This window comes from Python bivittatus, unplaced genomic scaffold (genome assembly GCF_059951505.1).
Source record: "Python bivittatus isolate LINGU-HERP-01145 unplaced genomic scaffold, Pbiv_v1 ctg000850_np1212, whole genome shotgun sequence".
Lineage (NCBI taxonomy): Eukaryota > Metazoa > Chordata > Lepidosauria > Squamata > Pythonidae > Python > Python bivittatus.
The window spans coordinates 53158907-53176367 of record NW_028277112.1 but is presented as its reverse complement, the minus strand read 5'-3'; the positions used below and the strand labels follow the sequence as shown (position 1 = coordinate 53176367).

Genomic DNA, 17461 nt, shown 5'->3' with positions numbered 1-17461 from the left:
AATAATAATTGTCTGGCTTTATTTGTTTGAAAGAGAGTTACATTATCTATATTTCCTCAGTAGTAAATTAGGATTTCAAGAGGGATTACTTCTTACCCGACTTGAGTGCTCTAAAAGCGCCACAATATTGGCCTCTATCTGTGCTTTCCGTTCCAGTTCCTGGTTCTTTGTCTCTTCAAAAGATTCAAGAAAGTCTAAAGATTAAAAAAACAAGATAGAAGAAGCTGTTGTTTACAATAGGAACAGCAGACAAGTCCAGAAGCATTGCTTACAGTTGTATTTTGAATTTTAAAGTATTTAAAAATATATAAACAGGGAGTATAAAATCAGAAAATAACTTTACCAAGAATTAGTTTATATGAAAACACAGAATGAGAATCAGTTATTCTCTTCCATTCAATTCACATTTGAGTCTCTAGGTGGCAATCCAGCAATAATATTACATACGTATATCTAAGACATTCAAAGCTTTAATTACCTTCCATTTGGACTACTGTAACACAATCTATTTATCTATTGTAACATAATCTTTGAAGAATATTCAAAATTTCAGCAGAATGGTACACCTATTGATTGACTGTTTTGTAACAATAGCTTCACTGGTTAAAATACTGTTTCCAAATCCAATTGAAAATTATGATTATGACCCATAAAGGCATATATAAGTTTATATCAAACTATATGAAAGACCCTGAACTTTAAGATTACCTGGGGGACACCACTGGTCAAACAGAAGAACTCTTTACTAGCTGTTTCCAAATTCTGAAACTTCTACCAGCAGATATAACAATTCAGACAGAAATTAGGAGGTTGGGTTTACCCACACCACCATCCAAGATTGTGTAACATTTCCCAACATTTACAAAGACTGTATGACCACTGGCTTAAATAGAAGAATTTTTTTTTCTAAGTTTTTAACTAAGCCATGGTACTGCAATATGCCTGAAAGCTCCGTAAATGTCTCTGATATATACGGAGAGCTTTAAGAAGCAAAGGTCCAATATGGAGGGTAGCTGTGGGAGTGCAACTGTAATGTGACCACAGAACTTTATCAATATTGAATTAAGTAGGAAGCTCTGGCTCATGTGGGGCTCCAAAATGTACATCAGAGTTCCTTACATAAAAGGGTTCTGTCAAAATAGACTGAATGCTTCCTTATCTATTTCTCTGGGCACAGTAACAACCTACAGAATTCTTGAAGTGAATTAACTTAAGAAATTACTATTCTTCATTAGCCACAGTCTTTCCAAATGCTTCTGCTTTCTTTTATAATATATCTCAACACATAATGAAGTATTTCAATTTACTTTCAGTTTCCAACAACTGTATTTGAAATTCAAAGGCCCCAAATGGGAACCAATTTTCGCTTTATATATTGCCATAAACCCAGTCATCATGTAGGAAACTTAATGAGTTGGGCTTACTAATGAAGACTAGCATTCATATCAAATGCCTGAGGATGCAATCTTGTTCTCAATTACTTGAGACTAAATGACAAATAACTGAATAAGACTTATTTCTGAGTAGACATATTAAAATGCATGTTTTCAGGGCACTAAATGCAGAGTGTTTTTATATATATTTATGAATCTACTTACTATCCATGCTTTCCTCTCTCTTCTTCAGTTCTTTATATTTCAGATTTTTTTCACCTACAAAAAAAAATTAAAATAGTTAATACTGCAATTATTTTATACTGGCAGATCAGAGTACAAGTAGTCCTTTGTTAACAACAATAATTGGGACTGGAATTTCTGTCACTAAGCGATGCAGTCATAAAGTGCAACATCACGTGACCATATTGCTTAGCGATGGAAATCCTGGCAGTCCCCATTGCCATCGTTAACTGAATCCCACTGGTTGTCAGACAAGGACCCCTCTTGACCCAAGCCATTCCTGGCTTGGTCCCTCCCAGCTCCGAGCCTCAGTAAGGTAAGGAACTGCCTCTTTTTGAACTCTCCCCACTTGCCTATCTCCCCCCCCATCTGTGCCCTTTTGGCCGTCCTGCACAGCCGCACTCTTTGGGGGTGCTGGCAGTGCCAGCACTGGGGCTGAAGTAGAGGCCCAGGGCCTTCAGCGATCTCAGCTGGCTGCTGTCTCAAGCCCCATACTGAGGCTAGCCACCCCAGAGCTACAGCGCAAAGTCCCAGCCACCCCCACTGCCCTGTGCTCTGCCGGCCCTGCTGCGCCCAGCTGACCTTCACCGTCTTCTTCCTCCTGCTGCTGACGAGGTGCACCTGGCCTGGCCCTATGCGAGGCAACTGCTAACTGCGCCAGGCCTTCTTCCCGAGGCCGCGCGCCCAGTTCTTCGATGCTTCGGAAGGCTTGGAGAACAGCGCATGTGATTTGGAGAATGGTGTGCACGGCCTCGGGAAGAATGGTCATTAAGCGAGGACTACTTGTACAATATATCAAAATATTCCTTATCTTTGCTTTAAATGGCATGACTTTAACATAAGCAGAACTCTCAGTAATGCAATACTACCTTCAGATTCTGCAGTTTGGCAGTATTTACTTCTCTTGAGCCCAGCTAAATGACATTACCTAGCCATCCTTTGATGATCTTAAAAAGGTAAACAATAAAGTTGGTTCACTTGATGGAATATCAGACCTATAGGCTAGACTTCAAAGCTGAAAACTACCCCAGAGGAAGGCAATAGAAAACCACTTCTGTACTGTTGTAAAAAGAACATGGACATGTTCATGTTCATGAAGTAACCAAGAGTTGACCTCCACTTGAGGGAGATTTTGCCTTACTACTATGGAACTGAACAATATTTAACAACACTGACATCATGTATCTTTGATAGCCAACCATTTGGTACAAGAAATCAATTTTTCTGCACCAAAAATAAAAATAAAAAATACGTGTGTATTAAGGAAACTTCAGGAAAATCTCAGATTTGGTACAGGGGAATTTCAGCTGGAGTTAAGGGATTGGAGGGAAGGCCAATTGAGTGATGCTCATTGAGGATGTCCATGCTCAATTTCCTCCAAATCCTTCCATCTGACTACATCCTAAGTTATTTCTGAGGGCTTTCTAAAAATCATGAGAGTTGGGGGGCTTAAGAAATTACAAGAGTGAGAAGAGACAGGAATTTCCCTGTGCACAATTAACAATTAATTAGCACTATATGAAAAACAGCTCTATGTCTTAGGAACTTAGCTGAGTTCTGTGCTCTTGCATTCTGATTTGTTTCAATATGAGTAAATCTTGTGGACTGTCAACCAAGTATGAACATCTTCAGCCTTTATTTTTTAAATTAAGCAAATGTTAAGTGGTTAATAACTTTTACTAACTTAAAGCATGAGGGCTTCACAACAATGACTCATCACTATGCAAATGCACTATTGCAATGTGGTTTACATGGGCTACCTCTGAAAACGACGTGAAGCTTCAGTTAGTGCAGAATGCATGTTGGCTGGCATTTGAGGCCACAAGTATGTTGTACCAGTTTCAGGCCCTGCCCTCACTTCCTATTTGCTTCTGGGGTTAGTGTACTGGTTAAAACCTATAAAGCCCTATATGGTTTGGCACTTTCCAGCAAAAATGGACCTGTCCAATGAATGTGTCCTGGAAGAAACTGCTTATGGGCTCTCATTACTGTGATGTAAGGGGGGATGAAATGTGCTGTCACTATTTTTTAGTGGCCACGCCTGTAATATGGTGCAGCCTCCCTGTGATATCAGGTTGGCCCCCATATTATTGGCCTTCCAGAAACTGTTAAAAGCTGAATAATTTTGGAGGGCTAATGGTGAATGAGATGATGCTGATGTAAAATGTATGGTTTTTGTATTTTGTATTAAATGCCTTTAGGAAGGCACTTAAGATCTGGGTCTTCCCTCAGGCTCTGAGTTACGTTGGTGTGTGGCCCACTAATCACTAGCAATGCTGTAGTATATCTGAACTTATTTCCTCCCTCCATTGTTCTTTTCAATGTCTGTATTTTTATTGTTTTTAGCCCATTATAAGCAGCCCAGTCATTGAGTGGGTGACCTTAGAAATTAATTAAATAAATAATTTATATTCCATTTTTGGGACTCTTTTTTACACTGGATGTTTTATTACACCATTGTATATTATTGTAAGCCACTGAGAGTCCTACTAAATGCATTGGGGACAAATTGAAAAAATAATAAGATGCATTTGAATTAGGTACATGATACATCTGTTCCATTACTTACTTCTATGAGATGCTCACATTATTTATGATAACTGTAATCTCTGCTGACTTTACAAATATGGCAGATTCAAAAATTAAAAATAAAGTATATAATGCAAGTAGATATCAGCTTCAAAGCCAAAAGAAAAAAATGGAATGCATAAGCTAAAAATAAACACATTAAAACTGACTGTATTATGTGACATTCCCTCTACTTGCATTTATAAATTATAAATGTGTGCACTGCCCTAAGAGGACACAGGTTTTTTTTAACATCCTGGCAAGCTGTGATACTATTCCTGGCCAACTCTCCCTTTCAAGACAGGAAAAAAAAAAAATAATACTAAATTTAAAAATTTCAATTTAATTTTCAGAGGACCATGAAGAGACACCTAGACTGAGAGCTTAAACAAAAACAAACAAGCAAACAAAAATCTTTGAAACATATTTTATGAAAAATAGGGTTTTTTTCCCTGAAAAATTCAAAATATTGAACAATTGCATCAGTAGCACCATACTGACAAATGTTTATGAGCTTGCCTTAGATATATATTTAGGCTATATATTTCCCATTCAAAATTTCTCCAATATATTAATTAAAGCTACAAAGATCAGTGCAAATATATAAACTGTATGTTGCAAATTTTAAAAATTGAACTTAAGAGACTTTCAGTAGAATTAAGCTGATATATGTTTTGACAGGATGTTTTAGAAACAAAAACGCCCTTCTTCAGATAGGATGTGTAAGTCAGGTAAACATTTCTTTTAAATAATTTAAGATAAAAGAAAGTGAATTGTCCATGAACAATAGGAGCCAGTGACATGTGATCTGGAGAATTTACAACAGCCTTTCCTGCCTGGTGCTCTCTGAAGGTATTCAAACTATAATTCCCAGAAATCCCAACTGGCATGGCCAATGTTCTGGGGGATTACAACCTGGAAGTTGTGGGAGTGCCCAGTACCTTCAAGGACCCTGAGAACAATGCCAGCAGAAATGGGAGCTCCTGGTAGGATCACTCTTGCTGATAGGACAAGAGGGGAGGGGTGAAGCTAAGATTAATTACAATGGGGTGCTGGCAGGTGGAGCTGCAGATGTGAGGGAAACCAACTTAAGAAAAGGAATTCCTAAATCATACTCAAAAGACTTTGTATGATTGCAAGAACATTTATGGACATGACTGTAACATTTAGACAATTTTTTTGCTAGATGATGTGACCTCTGGTTCATAAAGCACTCTTCTAATTACTGGGGAAAAGCATAGCATTTCCACAAATAGATCTGGAGAGGACGATGCAAAGAGACCAAAGTCACAAAATTATCTGGTCATTGATGATGCCAATATTGAATCAAAAAATTATAGGGTCAGAGTTGGAGATCATCTAATACAACCCCCTGCCCAGTGCAAGAATCCTCATACCATCCTGGACAAATAGCTGTCCAATCTTTTCTTGAAAACCTCCAGTGATGGAGCACCCGTGACTTCAAGGAGGCAGACTGTTCCACTGCTCAATAGCTTTCACAGTGAGGAAGGTCCTTCTTATTTCAACTTTGGATCTCTCTCTGTAAAGCTTCTCCCTGCTGGTTCTTGTCTTACCCTCAGCTGCTATGGAGAATATATCCATACCCTCTGCTCTGTGACCTCCCTTTTTGTATCCTGCTATCATGTCTCCCCTTAGCCTTCTCTTTTTTAGGAAAAACATACCAAGTTCCTTTAACTGCTCTTCATAGGATTTAGACTCCAAACCCCTTACCATTGTTGTTACTCTTCTCTGCACTCTTTCCAATTCCTCAGCATCCTTTTTGTACTGTGGTGACCAGAACTGGTCACAGTATTCCAGGTGCGGTCTAACTAATGATGTATAGAGCAGTACTATGACTTCCTGTGATCCTGACGCTACACCTCTGTTGCTATAGTCCAAAACTACATTGGCTCTTCTGGAAAGAGGAGTTCCTCATTCTACAATCAGAATGTGGAATATGAGAACCATGAACCAAATAAAATTTTAAATTCTCAACATAGAAATGGATGCTTTAGGGATAAATAACTTTAGATGAACTGGAGTGGGCTACTTTGAATCAGATGGATTACATGATAATCATGCCTCAGAGCATGAGGCTATGCAGAGAAATGGAGTGTCAATGATATTCAAAACTTACCATTTTTTAAGTTATAATTCTATACATGACAAGATTATATTTATCAGAATTCATGGATATCAGGTAAGCTGCTATAGGAACAGTAGAGGAAGACACTGAGGAATTCTACAGCAATTTGCATGAGATGCTAGGTGCAACATCAAGAAAGGATGCAATATTAACTAATGGGTAGCTGGAAATACAGGAAGGTTTGGACTGGGTAAATGTAATAATGCAGGAGACAAATGTAAAAATGTTTTGCTAAGAGAATATTGTCAACACCTGCTTCATGCAACATGAAAACACACTCTAAATATGGACATCATTGAATGGAAAACATTGGAATCAAATATATATGAAAGGAAACAGAAGATGGAAAAATACAATCCAGTCATTCAGAACAAGACTTTCCTGTTCCAAGCATTTGGTGCTCTGTGCCTCTGAACATGGAGATATTTAAATATCATGATTAATTTCATCTCTATGGCTGTAGCCTCATCCTTCCCTAAAAATCATCTGTGTTTAGTGATCATTATCATACTTGTGGCAATGAGTTCCACAGGTTAACCAAGGCTGCAATCCTCTCACATGAGAGGAAGCCCATTTAGCCCAGAAATATTTTGTTCTAAACAAATCTGGGTAAGATTACTCTGTGAAACATGATTGTATTTCAATATCTACCACATAGCATTGTTTGCAATTTGGTTTTAGTAGTGTGACATATAATTGCAGAAGCATATTACAATACACACAAATTTCAGGCAAGAATAGAAGAACTGATCCCGACCAACAACATATCAAAAAGTATGAAATAATCTTTCGACTGAAGAAGAAGAACTTGCCATAATTCGGGAGGGGGGGGGCAGGGAGCTGCTGTTTGGGAAACAGTCATTCAAGTATGAATATGAAACTATTTGCACAGTACTTTGCTATGCCTTCTATCTAAAACAAGCAATCAAACAAACTTCAGTCCATTTTATAGGTCTGCTGAAAATGGTACTATAAATGATTATATGATATGCAGCTCCAGAAGTACTTATATGGCATAATTAATTCACAGAAACCTTCACATTTGCCTCCATATTTATTGTTCATTTTGGATTAAATGGGAACTATGATTTACCAAAACACAGGATCTAGTAAAAGGTCTGAGGGAAACTATGGACATACTGCATACCTCACATATAAGAAGCAAGCCTGATTGGGGTAATGGTTAAGACACTAGTCTAGAAACTGGGAGACTGTGTGTTTTAGTCCTGCCTTAGGCACAAAGCCATCTGGGTGACCTTTGGCCAGCCACTTGCTCTCAGCCCTAGGAAGAAGGCAATGGCAATCACTTTGAAAAGTCTTGCCAAGATAACTGCAGGAACTAATCCAGACAATCACCAAGAGTCAAGACTGACTTGAAGCCCCCCCATCCCAAAACCACCACAGATAAGAAACATCTCACTTGTAATTTTTTTGATGAGCAAATCTTTTTGGTATAGTTGTTTCTGAAAATATCAATATTTCCTTATAAATTTAGAAGATACTGTATTTTCATACAAATTAAGTACTAAGAATATTTCAGGAGTAGAAAAAGCAATTCTTAATTTTAACACAATTAAAGAAAGGTAATTAATGCTGTTGCCATAAGAAACAGAATGAACTAATTTCAAAAGCTCCCATGCTTCAGTTATTAAGCTATAAATAGTAAAACAAAATAATTTCTTACCATCTACAGTCATTCAAGAATATAGGAAAACGATGCAAAAAGTGTATGAAAATAAAACAGATAAAAGCAAAATGACGGAATTACTACAGAAAGGCTAAAATCAAGTACTGAGTATATGATCAAACTTAAGAGTCAAGAAAGAAAAGCAATACTATTTAAGTCACACTTCTGAGGAGCAAGCATTAAGATAATTAATGCCTTTCAGATATTAAATCAAAACTTACATCTATATGTATTTATTTTATTTATTTGAGGCATTTATTTGGCTGCCCAACTCAGACAACATGACTCTGGGCAGCATATAAAAAGAAAAGAAAGAAAAATAATCAACGAACACAAAAAACTCAAAATATCATTAAAATCTACTAAGACAATAAAATGGCCATCGGAGCTGATTTTACTATAACTCCTCACATTGGGCTCTATTCAACCTGACCCAAAAGCCTGAGGAAAGAGCCAGGTCTTAAACACCTTTCTAAAAACTGTAGGGTTGGGACAGATTGTATGTTGGAGGGAAGGTTGTTTCAAAGGCAAGAGCTGCCACTGAGAAGACACACCTTCTGGGTTCCATAAGATGGCATTGTATACCCTCCCTGTTGGAGTGTGCTGGGTGGACAGATATCCTTGGGAGCAGGCGGTCCCACAAATAATCCAGTCCTATGCCATGTAGAACTTAACAGGTGATAACCAGCATCTTGAATTGCACCTTGAAGTCTATTGGGAGCCAGTGCAACTCATAGAACAGAAGCATCATTGGACTACAACTCCCATGATTATCTGGTCAGCATCTGGAAGGTACCAGGCCAGAGAAGGCTACATTGTTAGTTGAAACACTTTTTTTTCTAATTGTATGTGATACAAAGATTTGATGATACATATGCAGAGAACTACACATTCACATTCTTCCAAATAGTCTTGCTTACACAAATCTTTTTTGCAGCAAGAAGATCATCCAACTATGTAACAAGGATTCATTTATGTTGGAGTCTTTCTGCATGATCATAGAATCTGAACTTTCATAAGGGAGATTAATTCTTGGCTTATTTTGACACAGCATCATTTGTGAAGTCATACATAGTGAGGTACAGTCCTTGAAGTCCTTTAAGAAAAGGGACATTTCCAGACAGCTAATAAGCCAGCAGATGAAATGCACTAGGAAGCTGTGTTAGCCTGTAAACATCTTTTATAGATGTTTTAGCAATAAGACAAAAGGTAGAAGTGGAAGGAAACCACAGGTAGGTAACAAATGGAAATAATAATCATGCATATACAGTATTTTGGGTTTAAGAATGGGCAAGTAAGGAATAAAAATGTACAGAATCTCAGCAGAAGAAATATTCCTGTAGCAGCAGTTTGCATGTATGAGCATGTTTTAATATCTACTCACAATTCATAGATTCTACCTGAATAAAAAAAATAAGTCCCCATTTCTGAATCTACTATAACTAATAGAACATTTAAATAAGGTTTTGAAGAGTCAGGTTTTTAAGCCCAATTTTACCTTGGTGTTCCTCTAAATCCATGTCAAGCTGTCGAATTCCTTCATTGAGGTGGTTGATCTTTTCTTTTATCTCTGTTAGCCTAAAACAATGTGAAAAGTGAATGGTGATAACTATAAATATGCAGTTTTAGACCCCACCTTTTTGCAAAAGAAGTATTGAAGTAAACAGTTACTTGCTTTAAGATCTAACAATCAAATTGCAATGACTTTTTCTCCTAACTTTTCTTAGCTTCTGTATATACTTGAATTAAGTTTATATAATTTTACCTAGACAAGTTTAGTTCTATAGAGAATAAGGAACACTTTTGAATTTCTTATGTTAAATAATGGGTCCCCCTGCCGGTTAAAAAATTTCATTACAATAATTTTTTTGTACAATAGAATAATGCTTCTCTCTCTCTCTCTCTCTCAAATTAAATAAGTGTCATTTCAGACACAAATGTAGGAAACACTTTAATTAAAGTAACCCAGATAACATATTCAAATGTAATATTGTATTGAACATTATAAAGGGAAGGTATTTCTTTTGTTTATAGCTGCCTTTAATGACAGTTATCATCTCTAAACTCTCTTCCCTTCATTTTCTCTTTGAACAATATGAATTACCATATGGTAATGAAGTATGCCTCATAAGCAACAAAAAATGTAATAGGGCAAATATGGCTTTTAGACCTTCATCCTTCACTTGAGTTAAGTCATCAGATATTTTAATTCCAACTGTATTTTCATATATGATTCATTCAGAATGTTTCAACAAGCAGGCTATAAAAGTAGCCCTGCCTCTTTTTGTAATCGATGGGTACATTATACATGACTGACAAATGTCGTAAAAATAGGTGGGCATAAACAAAGCTGCACTTAAAGCAGACATAAAAAGTAGAGAGGCAATATAGAAGAGCACTCACTGTCTCTCCATACTTGCTATTTCTTGATTATCTTCCTTCACCTTGAGAAAGAGATAACACATTTCTTAGTAACACAAATAAATTATTCAATTATGGAAAGAACGGTAAGAATGCTGATTTAGCTCTAGAAACAGATTGATATTACTTGCATTGTCTAATTAATTTACTGAATAAAATACTGTCTTAAATTTCAGTAACACAAATATGTGCATATTAGAAAAAGTAACATATGGCAACAAATGTCTCCAAATTCTGCTAGAAATACCGTACATTTGCTCAGATTTCCAATGGAGATGATGGTGTGGGATCCATCCCCAGAGCCAGTCCCAGAATAGCACAAATGTCATTTGTGGAGATACCCTAAACTCATTTTAGATTTTTTGCCAGCTGCATTGCACTGGTGGCTTTATACTCAGCTAGTTTTCACATGTACTGCTGCTAAATTAGGCTTTCATAATCTTTTAGTTGCACCCTTTGTGTTTTTCTGCCATCTAAATATAATACATTTATTATCCTACAGGCTTACCTCAGTGTTTCAGTCTATTAGGGAAAGGAAAATAAATTGTATGCTATGCACATACATATTTATCTCCTTCCCAATTTTTTTTATGATATGTGAATACTGAGTCTTGTATGACATGCCACAGTGCAACTATCATGTCTCCCTCCAAACAGTGGAGAACAGTGTCCCTTTACACAAGTGTGTCCTCACAGTTAGTTCTGTTGGTCAAGGTCACCTATTCCACTCCAATCATTACATCTGCTGGCCTAGTTTCATGATGGTATCCTGTAAAAAATGAAGAAAAGTGTGGCTTTTCTACATTAACATGATGTGGAAGTACTCAGGTTCTATATTTCCACTTGTTCACTGATCTTTACAAGTATTATGGAAAGTAACCTTTCTTCAATAATTTTTCCACCTGTTTTAACAGTCTTTCTCTCTCCTCCTGGGGAGATCCCATGCTCTTGTCCTCCGCAATCATTTGATCTCGATGTTCCTCAAGACCATGGAGCTTTTCATATAGCTGTAAGGCCTCTTGTTTAATTTGGGAGTGGGCAATTTCCTAAAGAAAGAAAACATGTACATGGTGCTTTGTCAGTTATCCAACCGAAGCAGATAGATAAGACCAGGCACAGGGAATCTGTTTTAGCCACAAGTCACATTGTCTTATGGCTAACCAGCAACTAGATGGTAGCACAGGAAGGTTCCTGCTAAAATTGGGTGCTCTGCACATACATTCTCTTACATAAATACACGCATATGTTCATTCATTTATACATTATTACTACTAACCACTCCTAAACAAAGAGATAACATAAAGCCATTCTCCATATTCACATACAGACATGTACACTGCTAACTGGCATCTTCTGTATCCATTTTCTTCTTTCATATCTATTTCTGAGCCTTCTTAACCATCCTTGGTTTAAGAACATCTGCACCATCCAAATATAGCTGCTAGCGTGTGAAAATTACAAAATAATAAAAATAGCTGCCAAAATTATTTTCTGGTGAGATTCTGAAACTGAGGAAGCAAAAGTAATATCAAAGTTATAACCTGTTGAAGTTTTAAAGTGTTACACAGTAACTTTCTAATAGAGTATCAAAATGGGAAAATTCATAGAAATATTGATATATAAATATTAAAAAAAACAATTGTGGGAGTAATTAAACTGAGACTATCAAACATTTGGAAAGTTACTCAGAAGCTCTGTCACTTAGTATAAAGCAGTGCTGGCTGGGGAATTCTGGGAGTTGAAGTCCACACGTCTTAAAGTGGCCACGTTTGAGGAACACTGGTATAAAGCATGTTAAGTTACTTATACTGAGTTTTAACATTATAAACTGAATAGCAGAAGCATACCCAGACTTAAGTTCCCATATTATAAATGGTTTGCTTAACTTTTATTCATTGACTAAAACACAACTGGATGGGTTTACAAACCCCAATGGCTGAATTCACTCATTGTGCTAAGTAATGTGTGAATCCAGCCATGTAGTTTACTGTAGTGTGTTACATGACAGGGGAAGTAAATAGTGATAAATTCCCTTCAAGAAGCAATTCTCCTTTCCAGTATTTTAGTGCTAAAATGTGCTAAAAGGGTCACTGGGAGTTGGGCAGAATAAAAACAACAGCACAAATGTTAAAAATGTAAGTGGCCCTGGGAGGTAGTCTATATAAGATCTTGTAGTTTCTTTCAAGGGCCATAACATGCCTATCTTTCTTGTCCTGAAACTGCATTTTCACTACTTATTCTGCTTTCTATGCTTTAAGTAGTTTCCAAATTTGTAGCACCTATGCTTGATATCATAAAATAATATAACGGCAAGGGATCATACACATAGCAATTCAATAACAAAACCATGAGTTTTGTTGTTGTTGCTACAGTATGTGCTAAGTGTCAGCCCAATTCTAGCTGTACATGCCTTGTTCCAATCTCCTAAAAAGCACCAAAAAGAATAACAATGTTTTATCCTACCCCGAGGGTCCTTAGCAGGACAAAAAATTGGAGTGCAATCCCCAGACCAGAAAAAGTTACCTACTTTTATTATACACTACAGTGGCAACCATCAATTGATGATCAGTGTCCTGAAGATTAAAAAAAAAAAAAAGCTAAAATGATACTAGCCCAGGATTTTGCCTTTTTTTTCCATTGTACTTAAGACATTTATTTATCAGCCATCACATTCCAACTTTGTTCTTCCATTACGTAATCAATTTGAGAATAGGAAAATACATACAGTTTCCAGAGCTTGTTCTTTCATATTCACAGCATCAAATTCTTGTTGTAAAGAAGACAATTCCTAGGAGAGGAAGTAAGATTTTTAAATAATAAAAACTACTAGAGATTTTGTGCTTGAAAGAAACTTTAAAAATTAAGGCTTTAGAGGCAGCCCAGCCATGGCCATGTTATCTTATATAAATGCACAGAAGTGGTCAAATTCAATCATAAGACATCCAATCTTATATGTGATAAATATGTCTCCCATTTCTTTGAAGAGTCTAATCATTAGACTAATTTCCTAATAATAGTAATAATTCCAATAATAATTGGAGTAATTTCCTCTGATGATTTCTGCACTTGTGGATAGTAAAGAATGGAAGTGGATAGTAAAGAATGGAAATCAGCTTCCCTTTGAAACTCAGATGAACTCAGAACCTGAGTGGGAAGCTCTCCAGATTATTTCAGGATTTTTATTTGCTAAATTTCATAGCCAAATTTAACTTACTAGGTTCCTGCACAGGTAGAATGAAATTCTTATAGAAACAAGTGTAAGAACATAAGAAATAACAGTTGTAGTCCATATCCAACTTAATCATGCAAAGTTAGATTAGAGCTCCTGTTTCAAAATATGACATGATTGTAAATTTCCTGATGTTAAAGAAACATTTTTCTCTTTTAAAAGCTTAGATTCATTAATCTTTTCTGAACAAATTAATTTTTCTTTCTTGAATGGAGTCAATCAAATCTGTAATTCCTATATGGAGCTTTTCCTCCTAAGACATGCTGCACATCACACTAAACAATCATGCATGGTTAATGTGCACATGACTGGTTCCTCCATTGTGAGGCACAGCTACCAAACTGCGCATCCATGGTTTCTTTAAATTAAGAAACTGTGCTTCTGGCAAGAAACTGGAGAACTAAAGCTATAAAGAAAGAAAAAGAGGTTAGTAGGTCCTCCATCATGATTTCTGTGGCAAAGAATTAATCAAGAACTCATTTAACCTTTAAAAGGCTAAAATCTTAGATTTGGCTGGAAGATGTTCCCTTGATATATTGACTGAAGGTTCTGAAAAAGTTTATTTTCATTTCTTAAATATGAAATTATTTAGTGCACATCAAATTGTAATTTAGGGTAATATGAAAGGCTACCTGCAAGAGCTTTTCATTTGCTATTTTCATTTCCATATATTTAGTTTGATCTTCTTCAGACATATTTTTTATGATGTTTTCTGCTGCCCGCTTTTCCTGCCGGATGTCATCTTCCACAGCTTGAATTAATTTTTCTTTGCTGCGTCACAAAAATAAGTATTTTGTAAACCTGATCCAACTTTTTTTGCATTCTGATCATTTTTTAAATTGAAGACAGCAGTAAATTTTACACTAAAGAGAATGAAAGCAAATACAAAGCAGTAACAACAAAAAGTAAAGTCTTCCTTGAACTGAACTCAACTTCTGGTGACTTCATGGATATATTCATGTAGTTTTCTTAGGAACAATATAGAAATGCCATTGTTGGCTTCTGGGACTTTTTGGTTTTGGGGTGTTTTTTAAAAAATATTTTAAACAGCAGCATGCCTATTTTTAGCGAACATTTCAGATTTTGTCTGTTTCCTACCACAAAAATGGCAGGAAATTAAACTTCAGCAGCGCAGTTGGAGGGGTCTATGGGGACCACAAAAAAGGGACATGAAGGCCACAGTTTGCTTACAACTACTTAAAAACTGAAACTGCTGAGGTAGATTGGGAAGAGGAGCTGGCTACTAAAGAAAGTATGAGAGAAACAGCATTTCCTCATACTGTTCAGAACCTTATTATGCAGCTCAGCTAGTATCTGTTAGTTGTTCAAGACTTTTTTGCTGACCTTTGATCTAAAATCAAGCATATACCTGCTTCCTTTTGAAAACAAAATTTATAGACAGACCATATTGTGTGCCAGGAGTGATGTTTTTACTGCTAGTAGCATAGTGACCATCCCCATTAAAAAAATGAAGAACCCCACCTTTCTAGTTTAGCTCTTTGTATCCAATACAGTCTTGCTTTATTGGAAACTCTAAGAGATTTCTCATCCTTCACCTTGCAATCTCATGTCATAAAACTGCACTGATTGTATTCAAAAGCCTTCTTGATTGGCTGCAAGCCTCTACCTCATAGACGGACACAAATAGTCAATCTTTTGCTAAAGGTGTCCTGCACTTTATTTTAAACTTCCTCCCTGCTAATTGGGTACAAAGGTTGCAGTCAAGTGCAGAAACACTGCAACTTTCATCTCTTCTTTTTCAATCACAGGAAAATACGCAAGTATCATATTCCAAAGAAAAAATAAGGTACGATATATACAAATAGAGCATTCTACAACTATGTGATAACAAAATTTGCTTCATAATCCAAGATTATAGAATATATACTGTCTGGTTTTGATTTTTTATGAAATTCAGAAAAGATACTGAATGATTTATGCCTTGTGAGAAGTCATATTTAACTCTACTGTTACCCTGAAGCTGTACTTTGTTTTTAAACAACCTAAAGCTTAACATGGATTGCTTTGGGAATAAATAGGAAACCTTGAGAAATAGCTTTTACTTGACTTTTTAAAGAATATATGGCTGAAGAGAAGATTGAGAGACGCTTTCACAACAAAACTTTACTGCAACCTTGGTTTTGTTTCTCTGGCTGCTGCACTGTATCAAATAAACATCTTATTAGTTGTATTTCTTGAGAGATTTATGTAGTTTTCTTTGTAAAGAATGGTCACATAAATTGCATCATGACAATGAGATATGACTCTAGCTTTATGCTGCCCTTCAGAGCGGAACCATTTTAGGGCTCAATTGGGAGCAAGAAGCAAGGTTCTCAGGAAGGTTTAAATTTGCTCTTAAATTATTGAAGATGCATTTAGAGAATATTTGTTTCAGTTACTTTTTGTACTTCATAAAAATCTACAGCAATATTATTTAGCTAGAGCAACACCCTTTTATAAAGTGGAGAGCTTGTGCTTTTAGCAAGTGGACCTGGCATCTAGCCTTTGAATTGTTCAAAAAATCATTGCTGTTTGGTTGCCAGCTAGAGATGCTTTTGAGAGAAAATCACATCTATTTTGAAACGTGGAGGGGGCACGTTTCATGGACTTTTCTCTACCTTGTCTCATTTTCTGTAAGAAAACCACTCTGAAACTGGGGAGGGAACTAGGCAATTTGAGAAGTAAAGGTCCAGATTCTGCCTCCTATATATGTATTCTGCACAGGGCTGATTTGTCAGTCAACTTTGCAGAAGTCTCCACGTGTCATTACAGTAGTCCAAACATAAAGCAGAATTTGGGAATATGGGAGTATGAAGGATTATTCTGTGTGTCTCTATGTGTGTATATCTGTGTGTGTGTGCATGTTTGCCTGTAGATCATGCACAGTCATCTATGTTTTAAAAAGTCAGAATAAAAGAAGTTTTCTTCCATACATATGTCATCAGATGGTTGAATGGATGATTTTGTGGTAAAAACAATATTAGTTCAATTTCAATATTTTATTCAACTGTAAAATTCTATTCATTTATTTTGCTCTGCAATTAAGATTGATACATTTTGTGACCACAAATCATGGGCCAAAGAAGAACAAATAACAGCTCTAACTTGTTTCATATACTAAATCCTCAGTCCTTGTTACTATTTGAATTATATTGAAAATTAACAGATTTTGAACATGAAGCTTGCTTGGCTCTTGATGCTGGTTGCAGTTCTCTTTGTTCACCCAGTTAGTGCTGAATGCAGTGATACTTCTCAAACTGTAAGTTTTGGAACCAAATACAGCTATTACTCTCTAGCTACTTGTTAAGGAAAGCTGTTAGCTCCCAATTTCCAACTAGATGAGAATGAGATTTACATTCCATAGAGCTTGTTTTAAGAGGGCATATGGTACAATGCAGTTTCTTTTAAAACATATTTTAGAGCATGTATATATTAACCTGTGACATTTATAAAATATAGTGATTACACATTCCTATTATCAATACTGCCAGTCATCCCATCACTCTTGGACACAATATGCACGTATATTGACACACACACACACCATGTCGTACATTCCGTACCAAAAAGCAGGGAATGCTTTCTTCAGGATGCTAAGACTAAAAACCCATTAAAGAATAATTATTCTGTAACAGATTAGAGATACAATATAGCACTGTACATTGTATTTTAATATTCACATTTTAACTCCTTCAGGTATCATACTCTGCTGCCCATTACAAGCCATAATATAATAAATACATGTGTGTCATGAAGTATTTATTGCAAATGATGCTATTATATACTACATTTGA

The 17461-nt window shown here is 36.2% G+C and overlaps 2 protein-coding genes across 5 annotated transcripts in view; one reads left to right on the top strand and one right to left on the bottom strand.

The window, feature by feature from the left end:
* IFT74 (intraflagellar transport 74) overlaps nucleotides 1–17461 on the bottom strand; it is a 48215-nt gene that overhangs the window by 14267 nt on the left and 16487 nt on the right. For both annotated transcript variants that reach the window (XM_007433018.4, XM_025169669.2), the window contains exons 9-15: nucleotides 14300–14438; nucleotides 13164–13226; nucleotides 11341–11484; nucleotides 10421–10461; nucleotides 9516–9595; nucleotides 1599–1652; nucleotides 97–194 (exon numbers count right to left, since the gene is read on the bottom strand). In XM_007433018.4, coding sequence (XP_007433080.1) covers nucleotides 97–194; nucleotides 1599–1652; nucleotides 9516–9595; nucleotides 10421–10461; nucleotides 11341–11484; nucleotides 13164–13226; nucleotides 14300–14438 — 619 coding nt within the window. The remainder of the gene's footprint in view (nucleotides 1–96; nucleotides 195–1598; nucleotides 1653–9515; nucleotides 9596–10420; nucleotides 10462–11340; nucleotides 11485–13163; nucleotides 13227–14299; nucleotides 14439–17461) is intronic.
* Nucleotides 1–17461, top strand: part of LRRC19 (leucine rich repeat containing 19) — a 30929-nt gene that overhangs the window by 7488 nt on the left and 5980 nt on the right. For 2 of the 3 annotated variants that reach the window (XM_088130422.1, XM_015888894.3), the window contains 2 exons: nucleotides 15437–15474; nucleotides 16834–16926. In XM_088130422.1, the coding sequence (XP_087986548.1) occupies nucleotides 15437–15474; nucleotides 16834–16926 (131 nt within the window). The remainder of the gene's footprint in view (nucleotides 1–15436; nucleotides 15475–16833; nucleotides 16927–17461) is intronic. The other variant, XM_088130424.1, reaches the window with a different exon arrangement.